Genomic DNA, 19096 nt, shown 5'->3' on the forward strand with positions numbered 1-19096 from the left:
GGGTGTGGACACCAGTGGGTAAAAATCTTGAGGCTGTCTCTCTTCTATCATGCTGTGTTTTGGGGGAAGAAGGCAACTAAATAGACTTCTGGCAAACCCTCCTCCTTTGCCCCCTCTGGATGTACTGCACAGGCTGTTCTAAGATGCTCTTGGCACTGGCCCTGATTCTGTCCCATCAGCTCCACAGGGCAGAAGATGACAGGCAGTCACATTGTTTCTTCTCTGCAGGCTGCCTTCTCTGCCTGGCCATACTTTCTGCTTTCCATGGTGCAAATGGATCACTTGGTGAAGTCATTCGAATTTCAAATGACATCAAGGTAATGGGATGCTTTCAGATTGCAACTCAGCTAAGCTTAATGCATCTCTCTTCAGTCCAATAGAAACTACTTCTTTAGTGCAAAGAATGAAGAAACGTGCAGAAAAGATTGAACAGCTGGGGCCTGGTAAATGCTATCTCTGGAAAGGCCTGCTTGCAAAATTGGTGTTGGAAGGCATCTGGGAACTCGACTTTGAGGAGGGTTCCTCTTAGCCGGAAAGAGTGGCGCACTGCACCTAAATGGTTTGTGCAACCGATATGGTTCATGCCAAACACCTACTTTTCTCCTGGAAGTCTGGGATGTTGGCATGTGCTAGGGAATGGCTTGTGATAAAACCTTGGCCTCTGCATTAGACAGCATTGCACACGTGCTATCACACTCCTTGCAGGAGAATTAAACATGTCCTGTGTGACTGCACTGGAAGGGATCTCCTAGAGGCTTGTGCCCGTGTTCCCCTGGACTTCCCTGCATGTGCTTTTTCCCCTTGGTGATTTTGCTCTGTGTCCCTTTGCTGGAATAAATCAGAGCTGCACAAGGGACTGCATGCTGGGTTGTTTGAGGCCTCGTGCAAATCACGCGAGCTGGGGGTGGTCTTGGCAAGCCCTGACTCTAGGAATGAAGTAAATGAGAGCATGAGAATATTCATATTCTGGGTCAAGGCTCTACTGCCCTGCCAACTCAGGCTTAATCTCCACCGAAAGATGATCAGGGTAAACAGGCCAGAGGCAAGAGGCAGGCCTCCCACCGGCCCTGGGTGCATGTTGCACACTGTGACTTGGGCAAATTACCTAAGCTCTGTCCCGCTCTCTGAGTTTCACCCGTAAAACAGCAATAATGATGGTATGCATTCAGAAGATTGGTCAAATGAAGCAACTTAGGGAAAGTGGGTGGTGCTGTGGCTGGAGCGTAGCGATGGAGACGGGCTCATTGTCATTCTCAGGGGAGCAGAACGGCTGCAGTGACCTCAGCAGTCTCATATTCACCCCCTTTCTTCTGTCCTCTCTGCTCCCCTCTTCCACCATTCCCCTGGTCCCGCTCCTGTCAGCTGTCCTCTAAGCTCCTTCACATCTAAACCATTTCCTCCCTGGTTTATTACCTTTCCTTAACCACTAAATAAAAACAAATATGCAGGAATGTTTTCCTTCAAATGCTTACAAAAAAGGATCCAAAAGATTTCTGTGCTCAGAGCCAGCAGCTCTGTGCTCCGCCTTTGGGGTCCATAGCTAATGCTCTCTGAGAGTTTATAAATAACTCTCTCAGTCCTCATATATGAAATTTTACTGCCTTTGATAATGGTGAGTGATCCTCACCTGTATAACTGCGCAATTTTGTTTTCACAACTTCGTGAGGCCTAGCACAAATCAGAGAAGACTCCTCTGTCCCAATATTTGGTTCAGAATATCTGTTCCCTAAATCAATGACTTCCATACTAAAAAGTGCCTGATTTTTCCAGTGGCACACTTAAATAATGCCAGTGGAAATGGAAATTTCTACTCAGCATTTGCTTTGTTTCTTTGCCCCTTTTTGTCCCTGGTGGACCACTGGAGAGTGTACAGATCTGACTACCGAGGCAGACACCATGGGGCTGAGGATAAGACATGACCAGAGAAGAGTTAACCTCAAAGTCAGGAAAGCAGAGGTTCCTTCCAGGAGATGGGGTTTAGGAAATGCCAGCAAGCTTTGTTGTCCCTTAGAAAGAAGCCTTATCCACCACATCTTCTATGGACTTTCTGCTCTTTTGTTAGGCAAGGACCAAAGCCAACTGCCACACTTCTCAACATGACTTTTCATAAAAGTGAACACTCAATTACATGCAGTGACAGGGAGATGAGAAACTCTAAATCCATCCAATCCATCAAAGATTGAATAACCACTCAGACCTTTACCAATGAAATGCTCTTATCAGACTCATTGAAACACAGCAGAATTAATTAACTTCACTTCCTAATTTTTTTATTTTTTGGAATGAATAAGGTTGATTGCAGTTTGCATTTCTGAGGTCCACAGTCCAAGACTAGGGGTTCTACTGGTGCAGGCATCTAGTGAGGCCTGAGGTTGGCAGGGGGCTAATCACTTATGAACCAGGAAGTTGAGACAGGAAGCATCCTATGCTTATAAAACCAACACTCTCCAGAGAATTACCTTCTGAGTGCTCCCCACCCCCACCACCGATTGCCTCGGTGACCTGAAGCCTTTCCACCAGGCCTACCTCCCAGAAGCCAGAACTAAGCTCAAGTCTCCATCAACCTAACACTTCCTCACTTTTATTTTCTTCAACTCAATTCTGCTTTAAGTTTTGTTTAGAAGGAATGCGTCTTGGGGATCCACCGGGAGATTTCAAAAGGAAAAGTGAAACTCTGGAAAACCCTGTGCTAAATGCATTCATTAAATAAATAAAGCACCCACAGAGCTTCTGGGATACTCCAGACACTTATTGGGAATACAGCAATGAGCAGAAGTAACCCAACTCTCCCATGAAGCTTCCGTTCTAGCTAGAAGGCAGATAATAAATGAACTAGTAAATAGATTATGTGTCAGATAATTTTTTAAGCTATCCTTTAAATGCTCTTTTAAGCTATCTCTTAGCCTTTACTTCTACTGGCTAATGAATTCCAATTACTCAATCCTGCCAGCAAAGCCCTGTAAACACATCGCAAGTATAACAGTTCCACGAGAAGTTGAGTGGCCCGTCCATTACCTGAAGTTGGCGGAACATTTTCTTCAGGGCATGTGCTTCCCCGTCTGTCTTCGGAAAAAGTCTTATCACCTTGTCACTAGAAGAAAGAGGAAAAAAGGTGATATTTATCTTGTGGGAATAAATATACTATGCATCTCTTTCTCACCTCTTTAAAAACTGCCTCTGTGTTTAAGAAAAACAGCAAACATTTTCTCTGACCAGTAAGTGTTGTATGCAGTTCTTGTTATTCTTAGATTGTATTGGTCTTTTTTCCTTTCTTCAAAAGTGTTGGGTATTTCTGCCTCCCCTTGATTACAAACTCACATTTAATGAAATAAATGCAGAAAGAACACAAGAACAGAGGCAATAAGAGGTAGGAGTCTCCACAAAGGGGTAGGAGTCTCACTGCACATACCAAGAAAAAAATTCCTGATGACAGAAGTTCAGAAAAAAAAAAAACAACACTTTTTTTTCCCAAAGTTAATGCTGAAAAAGACTATGACTTTCTTTTTTTTAAAGATTTATTTATTTATTTAATTTTTTTAACTTTTATTTAGTAAATATAAATTTCCAAAGTACAGTTTATGGATTACAATGGCTTTTCCCCTCCATAACTTCCCTCCCACTCGCACCCCTTCCATCTCCCACTCCCTCTCCCATTCCATTCACATCAAGATTCATTTTCAATTATCTTTATATACAGAAGATCGATTTAGTATATATTAAGTAAAGATTTCATCAGTTTGCACCCACACAGAAACACAAAGTGTAAAATATGTTTCAGTACTAGTTACAGCATTACTTCACATTGGACAACACATTAAGGACAGATCCCTCATGAGGAGTAAGTACACAGTGACTCCTGTTGTTGACTTAACAATTTGACACTCTTGTTTATGGCATCAGTAATCTCCCTAGGCTCTAGTTATGAGTTGCCAAGGCTGTGGAAGCCTTTTGAGTTTGCCGACTTCGATCTTATTCCGACAGGGTCATAGTCAAAGTGGAAGTTCTCTCCTCCCTTCAGAGAAAGGTACCTCCTTCTTTGATGACCTGTTCTTTCCACTGGGATCTCACTCGCAGAGATCTTTCATTTAGTTTTTTTTTTTTTTTTCCAAAATGTCTTGGCTTTCCATGCCTAAAATACTCTCATGGGCTCTTTAGCCATATCCGAATGCCTTAAAGGCTGATTCTGAGGCCAGAGTGCTGTTTAGGACATCTGCCATTCTATGAGTCTGCTGTGTATCATGCTTCCCATGTTGGATCATTCTCTCCCTTTTTTATTCTATCAGTTAGTATTAGCAGACACTAGTCTTGTTTGTGTGATCCCTTTGACTCTTAGACCTATCAGTGTGATCAATTGTGAACTGAAATTGATCACTTTGACTAGTGAGATGGCATTGGTATATGCAACCTTGATGGGATTGTATTGGAATCCCCTGGCATGTTTCTAACTCCACCATTTGGGGCAAGTCCAATTGAGCATGTCCCAAATTGTACATCTCCTCCCTCTCTTATTCCCACTCTTATATTTAACAGGGATCACTTTTCAGTTAAATTTAAACACCTAAGAATAATTGTGTGTTAATTACAGAGTTCAACCAATAGTACTAGAACAAAAAAAGTACTAAAAGGGATAAAGTATTAAATTGTACATCAACAGTCAGGACAAAGGCTTATCAAGTCACTGTTTCTCATAGTGTCCATTTCACTTCAACAGGTTTCCCCTTTGGTGCTCAGTTAGTTGTCACCGATCAGGGAGAACATATGATATTTGTCCCTTTTTGGTGGGAATGAAAACTGGTAAAGCCACTATGGAAGTCAGTCTGGAGATTCCTCAGAAACCTGAATATAACCCTACCATACAACCCAGACATCCCACTCCTTGGAATTTACCCACAGGAAATTAAATTGGCAAACAAAAAAACTGTCTGCAGCTCAATTCACAATAGCTAAGACCTGGAACCAACCCAAATGCCCATCAACAGTAGACTGGATAAAGAAATTATGGGACATGTACTCTATAGAATACTATACAGAAGTCAAAAACAATGGAATCCGGTCATTTGCAGCAAAATGGAGGAATCTGGAAAACATTATGCTGAGTGAATTGAGCCAGTCCCAAAGGGACAAATATCATATGTTCTCCCTGATCGGTGACAACTAACTGAGCACCAAAGATTCATTTATTTATTTTAAAGTCAGAGTTACAGAGAGAGAGAAGGAGAAGCAGAGAGAGAAAGGTCTTCCATCTGCTGGTTCACTCCCCAGTCTGCTGCAATGGTCAGAGCTGCACCAATCCGAAACCAGGATCCAGGAATTTCCTCCAGGTCCCCTATGTGGGTGCAGGGGCCCAAGGACTTGGGCCATCTTCTACTGCTTTCCCAGGCCATAGCAGAGAGTTGGATCGGAAGTGGAGCAGCTGGGACTTGAACCGGCACCCATATGGGATGATGGCACTGCAGGCGGCGGCCCTACCCACGCCTACAGCACCGGCCCCAAGACTGAGACTTGCAATTTGAGGACATGTGAAATCTGTACACTAAAGAATCTTGGTGGGATTCTCCCCACGAGCAGAACAGTAAAGAGAGGCCCATTTCCATGGGGAACCTCACTCCCTTAGGTGAAGAGCTTCCCAAGTGGCAGGCTGTGGCCAAATGAGAGAGCTGCTGCTGGCTTACAGGTATCCATGAGATATTGATGATGTTTAAAAATCAATGTTTGCAACCATCAACATTTTACTGTACTTAAAATTATATTTGGGGGTGGCTGTTGTGATACGGCTGGTTAAGCTACCACTTAGGACTCTCACACTCAATATTGGAGTGCCAGTTTAATTTCCAGCTACTCAAAAAAAAAAAAAAAATAAATAAATAAAAGTGCCGGCGCCGCGGCTCACTAGGCTAATCCTCCACCTTGCGGCGCCAGCACACCGGGTTCTAGTCCTGGTCAGGGCGCCGGATTCTGTCCCGGTTGCCCCTCTTCCAGTCCAGCTCTCTGCTGTGGCCAGGGAGTGCAGTGGAGGATGGCCCAAGTGCTTGGGCCCTGCACCCCATGGGAGACCAGGAAAAGTACCTGGCTCCTGCCATCGGATCAGCGCGGTGCGCCGGCTGCAGAGCGCCAGCTGTGGCGGCCATTGGAGTGTGAACCAACGGCAAAGGAAGACCTTTCTCTCTGTCTCTCTCTCTCGCTGCCCACTCTGCCTGTCAAAAAAAAAAAAAAAAATTTCAGCTACTGCACTTTTGATCAGCTCCTGGCTAGTGCACCTGGGAAGCATACATGATGACTCAAGCACTTAAGTTCTTGCCATCCATATGGGAGACTGAGATGTAGTTCCTGGCTCTTGACTTCAGTCTGGACCAGCCTCATTGTTGCAGCCATTTGAGGAGTGAACCAGCGAAAGGAAGATCCCTTCCCCCCCCCCCCCCCTCTCGGTATTTCAAATAGATAAATAAATCTTTAAAAATCATTATATTTGAATGCTCTTCAATGTTCTTCCTTTAAAGGTCTTGAGTTGCCTAAGATGACCTGAGGTGTTGCTCTGTCTGCTGTGGGACTCTCTGTGGGAGTGTCTCCTCGCCTGGGTGTGCTAGACAGGTGTCATCAATTTCTAAGGTGTGTCAGGAATGAAGCCAGTTCAGGGAGCACAGCTCTAGCATATAAGAACCAGAACTGCACAGAGGGATGCAGATTAGATATTCATTAATGGGTTGGTATAAAGGAGATTGTCGAGAATAATTGTCTTCCACAGAAGTATAAGGGTAAACCAAGTAAATAAACTACAATCGCTACGAATATTTTTCAAGACTTTCTCTGGCATTTTACAATGACTAAAGATAACGTAGAGTATTATTAACAGTAGGCACTTCAAAATACTTGTGGAAAACGGAATGGAAAGAAAAGTTTCTTTTGGTGCAAAAAATTAACTTTTTTTTCCCCGCTTATTTGAGAGGGATAGGGTGGAGTGGGGGGGCAGGAGAAAGAGTTCTCATCTGCTAGTTCATTTCCCAAATGCCTGCAATGGCTGGAGCTGAAGCTGGAAGCTGGAAATGCAGTAAGTTCTCCCACAGGAGTGTCAGGAACCCAATTACTTAAGCCAGTACAGTTGCCTCCTAGGGTCGTCATTGGAAGGAAGACTCATTCAGGGGTTGGAGCTGGGGATCGAACTCAGGTCCTCTGATAGGGAAGGCAGGTATCTTAACTGCTAGGTTAAACATCTGGCCATACCAAAAAAAAAAATCACAATTCATGCAAATTCATATATAAAACTGAAAACAAAAGCTCTACTTGTTCTACCCATAATGCATCTCTCCAGCCTCACTGGTGCTTCAGGAATGAGGATAGAATTTGTCTGCTTTTCTACGGTTTTATTATTTAGGTGAATAGCAGTTTCCAAAATGAGGTAAAGCCAATAAGAAAGGATAAGACTCTCAGGGTGACTCCTGGATTTTGTTAGTTCACTTCTAATCACTATAAAATCACTATAACTTTAATATTTCAAATGATCCTGTTACACCTTCTTTAGGTCTACGAATGAAGAGGCGATTGATGGCTGATGATAGTTAAGTATGTTTTAGGCACTGCAATTCTAATATAGCTTTGAAGCTTTACTTCCTCAAAATCACACAAAACAACTTCTCAGTGTCAATATCATGAATTCCATGTTTCTGTTAAGAATAAAGTAGAAAGGAAAAAAAATCATGCAGTCTCTGTAAAATAACTTTAAATACAACCTTCAGAATTTGAATATAACCACATCTCTTTCATTTCTCGTGCACATTTCTCTGACCTTTGTTTTTCCTGGATTCATCATACTCTGGCCTCTCCCACCTGACCCAATATCATTCTTGGCAGAGAAAGGAAACTCAGCTCGCTGATGTGGCTGTTTTGATGGATGGATCGCTTGACAGCTTGCTGAAAAACACCTCCATCTGGGGCCCTGTCAGCTCCTCGAGAGTGCAAAGAAAGCAATCTGTAGCAGTTTCACAGCCACCAGAGGAACTTTTTTCAAAAAACATGGATAATTCAACCTGGCAATCGGTTCCTCTTCTGTGCGTACAGGATAGAGTGGCAACACCCCTGGGATTATTTAACCCTGAAAGTGATTGCTCAAACCCAGCATTGTCATTTGTATCACTTCGTCCCAGCCTTCAGAAATTCCCAGGTGTGACTTTAAAAAGGTGTTTATTACTATTTGGTTACTTATCAAAGACCAGAGAATAGGGAAAGCTATTTGGGAAAGCCCATGGCATGTCACATCTTTCGTGTAAACCAATACATTATACAGAATAATCAACAGCTGAAACCCAACAAGAGTTCTTCAGTCTGTCCATCAAATCACATGGCCCCCAGAGGCCCCGTTTGATTCACTATACTAAAAGCTTAATCTCTTTAAATCTGACTCTCTTGTTGGAGTGGTGAATGAACAATAGTTTGGTAGTAGGAGTAGGGAGGTTTCGGGTACTAAAGTATCTACTGGAACTCGGGAGAGGAAAACTAGCTGTATACGTTATCAAAGAAAGTGAGCTTGGGTTTTACTTTATAACTTATCAGGTTTTTTTTTTTTTTTTTTTTTTTTTTTTTTGGACTGCTGTGTGGCAAGGGTTTAAGATGAGGAGATTGGAGGATTGAATATAGGTTGAGGTTATAGAGACTACTGGGCAAATGCTTGTAAGCATGTGTATGTGTGTGTGTTTTAAAGATTTTTATTTATTTATTTTTTTTGAGAGGTAGAGTTACAGATAAGAGAGAGGGAGAGACAGAGAGAAAGGTCTTTTATCTGCTGGTTCAGTCCTCAATTGGCTGCAACAGCCAGGGCTGAGCTGATCCTAAGCCAGGAGCCAGGAGCTTCTTCTGGGTTTCCCTCGCAAGTGCAGGGGCCCAAGAACTTGGGCCATCTTCTACTGCTTTCCCAGGCCATAGCAGAGAGCTGGATTGAAAGTGGAGCAGCGAGACTTTATTTTTGTTATTATTATTTTAAGGCCAGAGAAAGTATCTGATATGATTTCTACTTTGTAGTCTTTATTGATATTATGATCCAATGTACATTTAATGTTTATACTTTGTGAATATTTGAAAGAACTGTGTATTTTTTGGATAAAGTTCTGCCTATATCTATTAAACATAAATTATGCTATTTTAATCTCCATTGTCTTTATTTTTTGGTCACTAAATTTGATGATTTGGGGTACTTGGTTTAATATTCCTACAATGAGTCTGAATTTGTCAATTGTAGCACTATATAAAATCATGACAACTACATGATTTATTTAGAATGAAAGTTCTATTCTTATAAAGTTTCCTTAGAAAAACCCTTCTTTGGTTCATTTAATGCTGTTTATTTTGAATTCCATTCCCCTCCAAATGACTGCCACTTCTGTTTCCTCTTGTTTGCCTTGCATGATTTGGCATACCTCTTTCTTACATTGTTTTTCCAGATATGTGTGTTACAAACATCATAATGGTAGATTAAATTTAAAGATGCAGTGAGAATGTCAGGTGTTAGGGCACAGGGGATTCAACTGCTGGTTTGGACCCCTGCACTCCATCTCAGAATTTTCAGTGCCAGAATTGCAAGAAGACAAATTCCTGTAGGTTAGCTTCTTCAGTTCTCCATTAGGGAGTATAGCAAACACATGCCCTAAAGACCTCAGTGTAGAGGTACACCCTCAGGGAGCTAGTCCCCTACCCTGGTCAAGTTAGTCTTCTTTTCCCTATATTTTCCCATTACATTTCTACACTTTACTGTAATTACTCTTTTATGTCAGTATCTCTTGCTTAGCTTTAAACTTTGTGTCATCAGAAATTCAACAAATCCTGGTTTATTCTGTAAAAGTCCTGATGTGTGCGGGTCTTTCTATGGAGTGGCTTGGTGCTTGTCCCGAGTGGTCCAGGGCCAGATTTCACTTTACTGGTAGTGCTTACATGACACAAGGCATAAGTTAATAGCTAATGTTCTGAAAACACAGGGTCCTGGGGAGCTCACTTCTCATATGACTGCCATATCCCCAGTTCCTTGTAAGATGAAAAACTGCCTCAGCTTCTCCCAGATGGAAAAAGGATTTTTTCTTGACATTTTGAGGCTTCCTGTTTTATGTAGAACACATAGAAATGTAATTTTAATAGTTCGTGGAAAACAGAATTACAAGATAAGTTTATTTTGGTGCAAAAAATTTGAAATCCAAGCATACAGAAGAATCTTCAAAAATTTCATGAGAATGCATATTATGAATAAACTATGAATAGATTTCAAAAATATTTTACATCAAAGCAAACTTGTTTTGTAATTTTTTTTGATGAACTCTTTGAAATTCCTTCATATCCCTAGCTCCCCACTCTGTCCATTAGAGGCAACTGAAATTCCAGTGCCACCTTCTTGGACCTGCCCCCTTCTGTGGTCCCCACTCTATAGCCACATGGCACAAGCTTCTCCTTTCAACACTAGCTTTGCTTTTCCCTCAAGCGTCTGGGCCCTGGACATTTCTTTCTTCTTGTAAAACTCAAGTCATCTACTAAAAGCAATGTCAGGGCAGTAAAAGCACACACTCTGGAGTCAAGTTGCCATGTGGCTATGTGACACCTGAAAAATTTTCTAACCTCTCTTTGTCTCAAGTCCCTCTATGTGTATACTATAAATACTGGTATTCAACTCATGGGTTATTGTGAAAATTAAATGAGCATCCATATAAAATGCTTAGCATAATTGCTAATGCACAGTGAGGACGGTTTAATATTACATATATACAATATATTAGTATATAATATATTATATATACACACATATATGTATATATAGTCCCTTCATCCTATAGTTAATTTTATGGTTCCTGTCTGCATCATGTCAGTTCGCTGTGTTCTCTGAGGTTCTAATTAGTTGAATGGAAAGAAAGAATGTGGTTCTCTTAAGAGGACACTACTTGCAACAGACACCCTGGGTGACCTTAGAATATGTGACCCATCCATGTTTCCCCTTGAGGTGTCCTTTGCTTGGTGTTGTAATTCCTCACTCTGAGACCACACCTAATCTGATAGGCAGATGAGGAGGTGGAGGAATAAAAGAGTTCTGTCCAGTTGGGTTCTGTCTGCTCGACAGTGACTGACAACTGATCCACTCAGATCCCATTGTTGGGAGTCTGCATTTGAGACATATAGAAACAAATCATTTAGTTTGGAGCACCAGGGACAGTGGCCATAGATACCAGGGGCAATTGGGTTATCACAATGGCAGAGTTCTAAAGCAAGGAATGTAGATACCTCATATATTGTACTCTGTGGAAGAAAAAAAAAAAAGAGAGGCCGCTCCGACAGCGCCGCGCGGCCGGAAGTGGCGTGCTTGGCCAGCGCTGGCACGACGGAGTTCCGGTCCAGGTCTCCTACCTCTGCGCTGTGTGGAGGCGGTGTAGGGTCCGAGGCGGGCGGGGCAGGATGATCACGGACGTGCAGCTCGCCATCTTCGCCAACATGCTGGGCGTGTCGCTCTTCCTGCTCGTCGTTCTCTATCACTACGTGGCCGTCAACAACCCCAAGAAGCAAGAATGAAAGTGGCGCTTTCTCCGCCCTCAGGGCTCCAGGACATAGTCTGAGGCCACATGGAGGGTGTGAGGGGCCTCCACACTTCATCCCTCTGCCCATCACAGCATGCAAAGCAACTACACCTGGAGTTGTCCAAACAACTTTTATTTCCTCAAAGTCTTCCTTAACCCTATGGAACAAGAAGCTGCCACTGACTAGGGCCCAGAGTTAGGGGCTGCTTTCCCCCACTTCTCCCCAATGCCCCTCCAATATAAAAATATAGTTATAAAAAAAAAAAACAAACAAACAAACCAGGGGTATGTATGCAACCAGGTAGTAGTCTTTGTTCTTCCTTGCATTTCCTTAGGATAAACTGATGTGTCTGGAACATGTTTTCTAAATAAGGAAATGCACTGGTATTCAAAACCCTCAAATTTCAGATATTTCCTTTTTTCCATTCTTATCTTCAAGTCATTGGCTTTATCTTCTTGGATATATTTCCCTTTCATCGAGAAGGAGAAAGAGAATAAGACTGGATTCTAACCTGAACTTCGTTACTTGGCTTATGTCCTTGATCAAAATGTTTAAGTATTTAGAGTCAATGAGTCCTAATCATTAAATTGCAAAAAAAAAAAAAAACAAAAAAAAAAACAAACAAAAAAAACAATGTACTATTGCATAAAAATGGTTTCATTTAGCACATTTATTAAGGTTACATCATGTGCCAGGTATGGTGGCAAATGCCAGGGGGACTGCATTTCCTGCCCATGATAGGTTTACAGTCACAGTGCCACTGAGATATTGTCTGGGAAGTGACTAATTTTGAGCCTCTTAATACTTAATAGTTACTATTGTTACCCCTACAGGAAAATATTCTCCTGGCCCCATAGAACTGAACAGTCTGGGTTGATGCTGTGGCATAGTGAGTTAAGCAAGTACCTGCAGCACCAGCATCCATAAGGACATTAGTTAGAGTTGCATCTGCTCTACTTCTAATCCAGCTCCCTGCTCATGTACCTTGAAAAGCAATGGAGGAAGGTTCAAGTCTTTGGGCCCTGTACCCATGTGAGTGACCCAGAAGAATCTCCTGACTCCTGGCTCCTGTCTTTGGCCTGGCCTAGTCCTGGCTGTTGCAGCCATTTGGTGGGGGTGGGGTGGTGTGGGGTGGGTTAACCAGCAGATGAAAGTGCTCTCTCTCTCCCCTCTCTCTGTAACTCAGCCTTTGAAATAATAATAATAAAAGAAACGTCTCTTAATGTCTTTAGGAAAAAAGAACTGAAAGATCTGAGACAGATGCTTCTGCAAGTATATTTCACTGTGAACACCAGAAACAACAGAATATGGAAGATTACACTGCGGATACCTTTAAACTTGGCTGTTGTTTGTGGTGGTGTTTTTCTTTCTTGACCTCTTCATAGGCATTTTTAAAAAATAATTTTAAATTTATATAAGGTGAACAAATTTCACATGTACAGATTTATGTGCATCGTGATGCTTCCCACCCTACCCTTCCTCCTCTCCATGCTCCCACCCTTCATCCTCCTTCCTTTCTTATTCTTTTAATTTTTACAATGCCATACTTTTGGTTTATTTTTTAATCATAAGCTTAACCCTCCATTAAGTAAAGAATTCAACAAATAGTAAGAAGAAAAAAAAAGACAATAAAACACTGGTCGTCATCAGTGGAGACAAGGGCTGTAAACAATGATCAAATCTCAAACTGTCAATTTTGCTCATATACACTACATTTTTTGTACTCTCAGTTGTCACAGATGAGGGAAATATGATATTTTTCTTTTTAGGACTGGCTTATTTCATTAGGCATAATGGTTTCCTGTTGCATCCATTTTGTTGCAAAAGACAGGATTTCATTCTGTTTACGGCTGAGAAGTACTCCCATAGTGTATATATACCACATTTTCTTTACTCAGCCACTAGTTGATTGACATGTGGGTTGATTCCAATTCTTAGCTATTGTGAATTGGGCTGCAATAATCAAATCATTGTTCAGTTTCTTAATTTGTGATTATTTGCTTCCTTCTTAGGTAACTGATATCTGAGAAGCATACTTCTTAGTGGGTCTTGTGTTTTTCTACAACAGTGATTGAGGATATGGAACGCATCATATAAAATGAAAAGAGAAGTGCTGTAGAGATGTTTTCTCTGTTGCTAAAAGCCACAAACAGTCCATTTTCTAGTACTTCTAAAGACACAATTTATCTGAATATAGTAGAGGATTTATAGGGCTGCCTTTTTTTAAAAAAATGATTTATTTATTTATTTGAAAGTCACAGTTACACAGAGAGAGGAGAGGCAGAGAGAGCGAGGAGTCTTCTATCTGCTGGTTCACTCCCCAACTGGCCGCAACGGCTGGAGCTGGGCCGATCTGAAGCCAGGTGCCAGGAGCTGCCTCCAGGTGTCTCACGTGGGTGCAGGGACCCAAGGACCTGGGCCATCTTCTACTGCTTTCTCAGGCCACAGCAGAGAGCTGGATCAGAAGAGGAGCAGCTGGGTCTCAAGCCGGTGCCCATATGGGATGCCGGTGCTTCAGGCTAGGCTGTTAACCTGCTGCGCCACAGCGCTGGCCCCTAATGCTGCCTTTTAAAAAATATAAGAACAGACACCAGGGATATATGTGTGGTACAGTAGTTAAGATACTGCTTGAGACCAAATTCTCAGGTTCAAGTCCTTGCTCCTTTCCCAGTTCTAGTTTCCTGCTAATGTGTACCCTGAAAAGCAGCAGGTGGTCAAATAGTTGGGTCCCTGCCACCCATATGGAGACCCAGATTGAGTTCTCCGTCCCTGGCTTCGGCTTAGCCTAGTCCTGGCTGTTGCAGGCATTTGGGGAATGAGCCAGCAAACGGCAGATTTCTCTCTGTGTGTCTGTCTCCCTCTCAGTCTCTCTGCATTTCAACAAAACAAAAAGAAGACTGTAGTGAATGTTAAGGCAGCTCCTTCAAATTTGCTTTCCTTCTTAAACTCTACCAGGATTCTGATTTTGTTCAGATGTTCACCCCATCTTCAGCTTAAATCCTGCTTGAATCCTGATTAGCCAATTAAAAAAGGTGACTGTTTAAATACAGTTTGTCCCTATCAAAACCCACGCTGAGGCATCATCCTTCGATGCAGCTGTCCTGAGAGGTGGGACATAGTGGGAGATGATGAGGTTATGGAGTGGGAGCCCTCATGAAGAGGTGACTGCTTTTCTCATGGAAGTGTGTTAGCTATTGAGTAAATCCTGCCCCGTTTCTCTCCTCCACACACACTCGCTTGCCCTTCTGCTTTTCCACCATGCCTGGAGCATCACAAGGACTTCACGGGGTCAGGCAAATATTGGCACTGCAGCATTGCACTTCCCAGCCTCCAGAACTGCGAGCTGAATAAACCTCTGTGTTTATCAATGACCCAGTCTCAGGCATCCTGTTACAGCCACAGAAAACAGACTGGGACATAGAGCTTGGGTACCCACTGGCAACACTAGTTTGGGGATGGGCATGTGTTATAAATTCACACAGATTCAAAGGAGGGATTATCATTCTACAGCAGTGGGGATAGGGTAGAAGAGTGGCAATTCACTTTCTTATTGAATGTAAACCATTATTATTAATTTATTAATGTATTCTTATTAATTCTTATTCATCTTATTAGTGTAAATTAAGTAATTTTGTTTTCCACTGGCTAATGGTCATCATGGAGGGGAAGGAGCTTAGGGTCAACAGAATCCCCCAAGCTCATTGAGGTTGTTAAGGAGACAGAAAGCCTGGGTCTGCACTGACCTTGAGGAGCCAAACAATTGATTCTAGTGCTGGAATTCCACTTACATAATATATTTCTTTATTATATAGGCCAGTTTGAGTCAGGTTTTCTCTAACTTGTAACCCAAAACATCCTGTACAATTACAGCAATTTTAATGAGGTTGGCTTTTTTTAGAGCAATGGGGGTGAGGAAAACCTATAGAATAATTAAACTCATTGTTAAATTACTTTTCACAGGTAGGAATATATATATTGACAATCTTCTTTCCCTCCCAAATCCCTCTCTTTAAAACACTTCTTTAATTTTTTTGAAGAAAAAATTTTTATTATTTATTTATTAACATAAAGAGAACATATTTCGTGTACTTAGGTACAATTCTGAGAAAATAAACACTTTTAATTTTGATGGCAGGTTAAAAAGCTGTGTGTGCTTTCAGAGGGCGACTTTAGGTGCTCCACAGCTAAGTATCATATTCTTAGGCAAAATAGGACACTTTACAATATTTGCTGAACTTTCTGAAAGCTTATATCCTGAGGAAGAGTTCATAATAGGTTGTTCAACAACTGAAAAAAAATACTCATCCCCAGGCACAACGAAATCCATTAGGTAATTCCATCTAGCAAAATTAATGTTTGTGTGTAGACTGGACGCTACAGAGTGCTGGGATCTCTGAGATGCATTTCCATTGCTGAAAGACTGTGTTTCGATGCACATGAAAAATTTCATTAAAAAGCAATAAATAAGAGACAACTTGGTGGAGCACACTCTGGAGAGCTAAATGGATTCTCCTTTCTTTCGTTATGGTTTCCAGTTGCAGCATAAAGTGCTCAGAACATGAAGACTCTCCCTGTGGCACTTTCCTTAGGACACGAAGAGTTAGCCTTCACTCTTGGATTCCAGTTAGGCAGGAGTGATGACTTTATTCCTTTTCTGTTGCTGCAGTTATTTTAACAGTAGAGGAAAGAAAAATGTACAGGCTTCAGATGCTTTACTGATGTACTTCACTTTGTAACAGAGATGTTCTCAAGAGGTTGAATGCCTACCATGGTATCTCACGCATCAATAAATGATGATCAATAAATATTTGCTGGATTGATTTGAAATTGGCCTTTTGTAAGCCAAAACAAGTTTTAAATATTTTGAAATTGGCTCTCACTGTAGTCTTCAAGAATTTCCTCTTTTCCCATTAGCTCAGGTCAGAGAGAAAGAAATACAATATAATTCTGCCGTGAAATTAATTTCTTACAGTAAGATATTATCTTTACTATGTCTCAAGGATTTTCTATATACTGAGTCAAGCAATTATGTCATACTTCATTGTAATCCCTTCTTATAATGCTTAAGAATGGGAATTAATCTGAGAAAAATGTTACCACAATGGAGAACAAACCATTCATTTGACAGCTACTCATGTAGCAATTACTCCATGTAAATCTGTGCTGTGGAGCAAAAGGGAAAGGAGTTACAAAGCACAGGGAATTTATAATAAGGTATATAATCTAGTTGGGTACATAAGATATAAATAATATTTTATTATTATGGAATGTAGCATGTGGCAAATATTTAATAAATTGCATATAGAATATCTACAGAAAAAGTTTAGTTGGAGTGGTCAGAGAAGACCATACTGAAGGACTTTCACACATGAAACTTGGAAGATTTGGGGCTTCTGGGTTGACAGCCATTGACATGCATTAGTTTCTTCTGAAATTTGAGTGTACCTAAGATTCGCCTGGGATTGTGTCTGCCAGCTTAATCTGTTACACTTGATACTCTGAAAATGCTATTCTAGTACAAAGCACATAGTATTGCTGGAATGCATATGGAATTTGTTTCTTTTAATGCGTACTGGTAGGGTAGAAATAGAATAAGGGAATCCCTAAGAGGCCCCGAAATGATGATTTATTCTAACACTGGGACCTGAGGTTACCCTGAATGTGGAACAACTTGCTAGTTCCTCATGCCTGGGTCTGAGCAAAGTGAGAGTTCAGCCTAGAGGCCCCCAAAGAAAGCCATAAAGATAAACTCAGTGAAAATATGACTAGAATAAATACCTGCGAAAGAAGAGTGTAGGGAGCCTTGTCTCTCACAGAGTTGGCTTTGGATAGAAAGAGAAAATACACCGAGAATTTAAAACTCTAACAGCATTAGGAATTACATTCAAAATACCCATGTGGTCCCCCAAATCTCCAAGCCAAGAACTTATGTGAGAAGAGCTTCCTGATGGGAAGTTACCTGAATGCCATTCTGTAGTGTGCTGCTTCGGTCACCCCTTGCAGAAGGCAGGCATTTATTCTCCTAGCTGCAAAGTGAGGGCTGCTGATGGCTCACAGCTGAGTCCATCTCAAGCAATTGCCTTCAGCTGACAGGAGGTGCATTACCCAAGCTAAAAGTTGCTCCCCAGGGGCAGTCAATATGTTAACATCAGTTTATGAAGACATACAAGGGCCTGACCCACTTTTCTCAATTTGAGCAGTTGTTGAAGGGGCCAATCCTGTTTTAAATTTCCCCATGGAGGGGCCGATGCTGTGGCACAGTGGGATTAACGCCCTGGCCTGAAGCGCCGGCATCCCATATGGGCGCTGGTTCTAGTCCCGGATGCTCCTCTTCCGAGCCAGCTCTCTGCTATGGCCTGGGAAAGCAGTAGAAGATAGCCCAAGTGCTTGGGCCCCTTCCCCCATGTGGGAGACCCAGAAGAAGCTCCTGGCTCCTGGCTTTGGATCGGCGCAGCTCTGGCCATTGCGGCCAACTGGGGAGTGAACCATCAGATAGAAGACTGCTCGCTCTCTCTGCCTCTCCTCTCTCTGTGTAACTCTGACTTTCAAATAAACAAATAAATCTTTTTAAAAAAATTCCTCCATGGAATCACTGTCATTGCGCTGCAGTTCTACACTCTATCTGTCCTCAACCTCATTCCAACTTCTTCCCTTAAAGATGTTTTCTATGGGAGAATTCCCTCGTAAGTGCCGCCATGACAACCTCCCTGTCAGAGTCTCTTTCCTGGGGGACCTTGACCAATGACATGCCCTGCTGCTAGGTTCCTAGAAGAACAAATGCAAGTCATTTCTGCAGGAAACTATCTTACAAGCAGATCTGAAAAAATTTCTACAAATAATATTTTAACAAATAGGAACTCACCGCCAAAAATTATAAAACATATCAGAAAATAAACCCCTATGACCAAAAGTTAGTAGAGACAATGAAGAGCAGATTTAGGCACAGGCCTGTTGATCACCCTTGAATCTAAACGGGGACCAGTGATTGTGAGGCTTGGGTACAAGACAGCTAGTGTTAGTCTTGGGGGACAAGAGATTGCCTCTACCACCTGTCCTCCAACCTCAAGCAGAGAACAAGGAGTAAGACTTCAACCACAGGCAGAGACATCGGGGAGTGCATAGGGCAGAAAGGTGAGTTCAAGGTTTTGTCTTAAAGCTCAGTGTCAGACAAATATTTGAATTGTGGGGAGCCTTGAGAGAGAAGAGAGGCATAAAGGCATAGAAAACATGTTCAATGAAATAATAGCTGAAATTTTCCCAATCTGGAGAGAGATATGAATTTCCAAGTACAGGAGACCCATGGGACCTCAAATAGACATGATCAGAAAAGATCTTCACTATAAAATGTTGCAAACTCTCAAAAATACAACACAAAGAGAGAATTATAAAATATACATGGGAAATGTGCCAAGCCACATATAAGGGAGGTCCTTTTGGACTAACAATAGTTTTACAGCAGAAACTTTATAAGTCAGGAGGAAATGGAATGATATATTCCAAGTTTCAAAAGAAAAAAAAAATCTACCAACCAAGAGCACCATTCTCAGCACAGCTATCCTTC

At 41.8% G+C, this 19096-nt stretch overlaps 2 protein-coding genes across 2 annotated transcripts in view; one reads left to right on the forward strand and one right to left on the reverse strand.

Annotated features, from left to right (window-relative positions):
• The window catches only part of CPA6 (carboxypeptidase A6), a 350506-nt gene that overhangs the window by 199557 nt on the left and 131853 nt on the right, over positions 1 to 19096 (reverse strand). The window contains exon 2 of the mRNA XM_002710456.5: positions 3016 to 3091. Coding sequence (XP_002710502.1) covers positions 3016 to 3091 — 76 coding nt within the window. The remainder of the gene's footprint in view (positions 1 to 3015; positions 3092 to 19096) is intronic.
• Positions 11286 to 11813, forward strand: LOC108176510 (dolichyl-diphosphooligosaccharide--protein glycosyltransferase subunit 4). The gene has a single exon (XM_017341383.3). The coding sequence runs from the start codon at positions 11416 to 11418 to the stop codon at positions 11527 to 11529; it is 114 nt and encodes a 37-aa protein (XP_017196872.1). The 5' UTR covers positions 11286 to 11415; the 3' UTR covers positions 11530 to 11813.

This window comes from Oryctolagus cuniculus, chromosome 6 (assembly GCF_964237555.1).
Source record: "Oryctolagus cuniculus chromosome 6, mOryCun1.1, whole genome shotgun sequence".
NCBI classification, from domain to species: domain Eukaryota; kingdom Metazoa; phylum Chordata; class Mammalia; order Lagomorpha; family Leporidae; genus Oryctolagus; species Oryctolagus cuniculus.

Bases quoted from the DNA above. Each gene is read 5' to 3' on its own strand.
- LOC108176510 (XM_017341383.3), top strand. From the start codon at position 11,416: ATGATCACGGACGTGCAGCTCGCCATCTTCGCCAACATGCTGGGCGTG.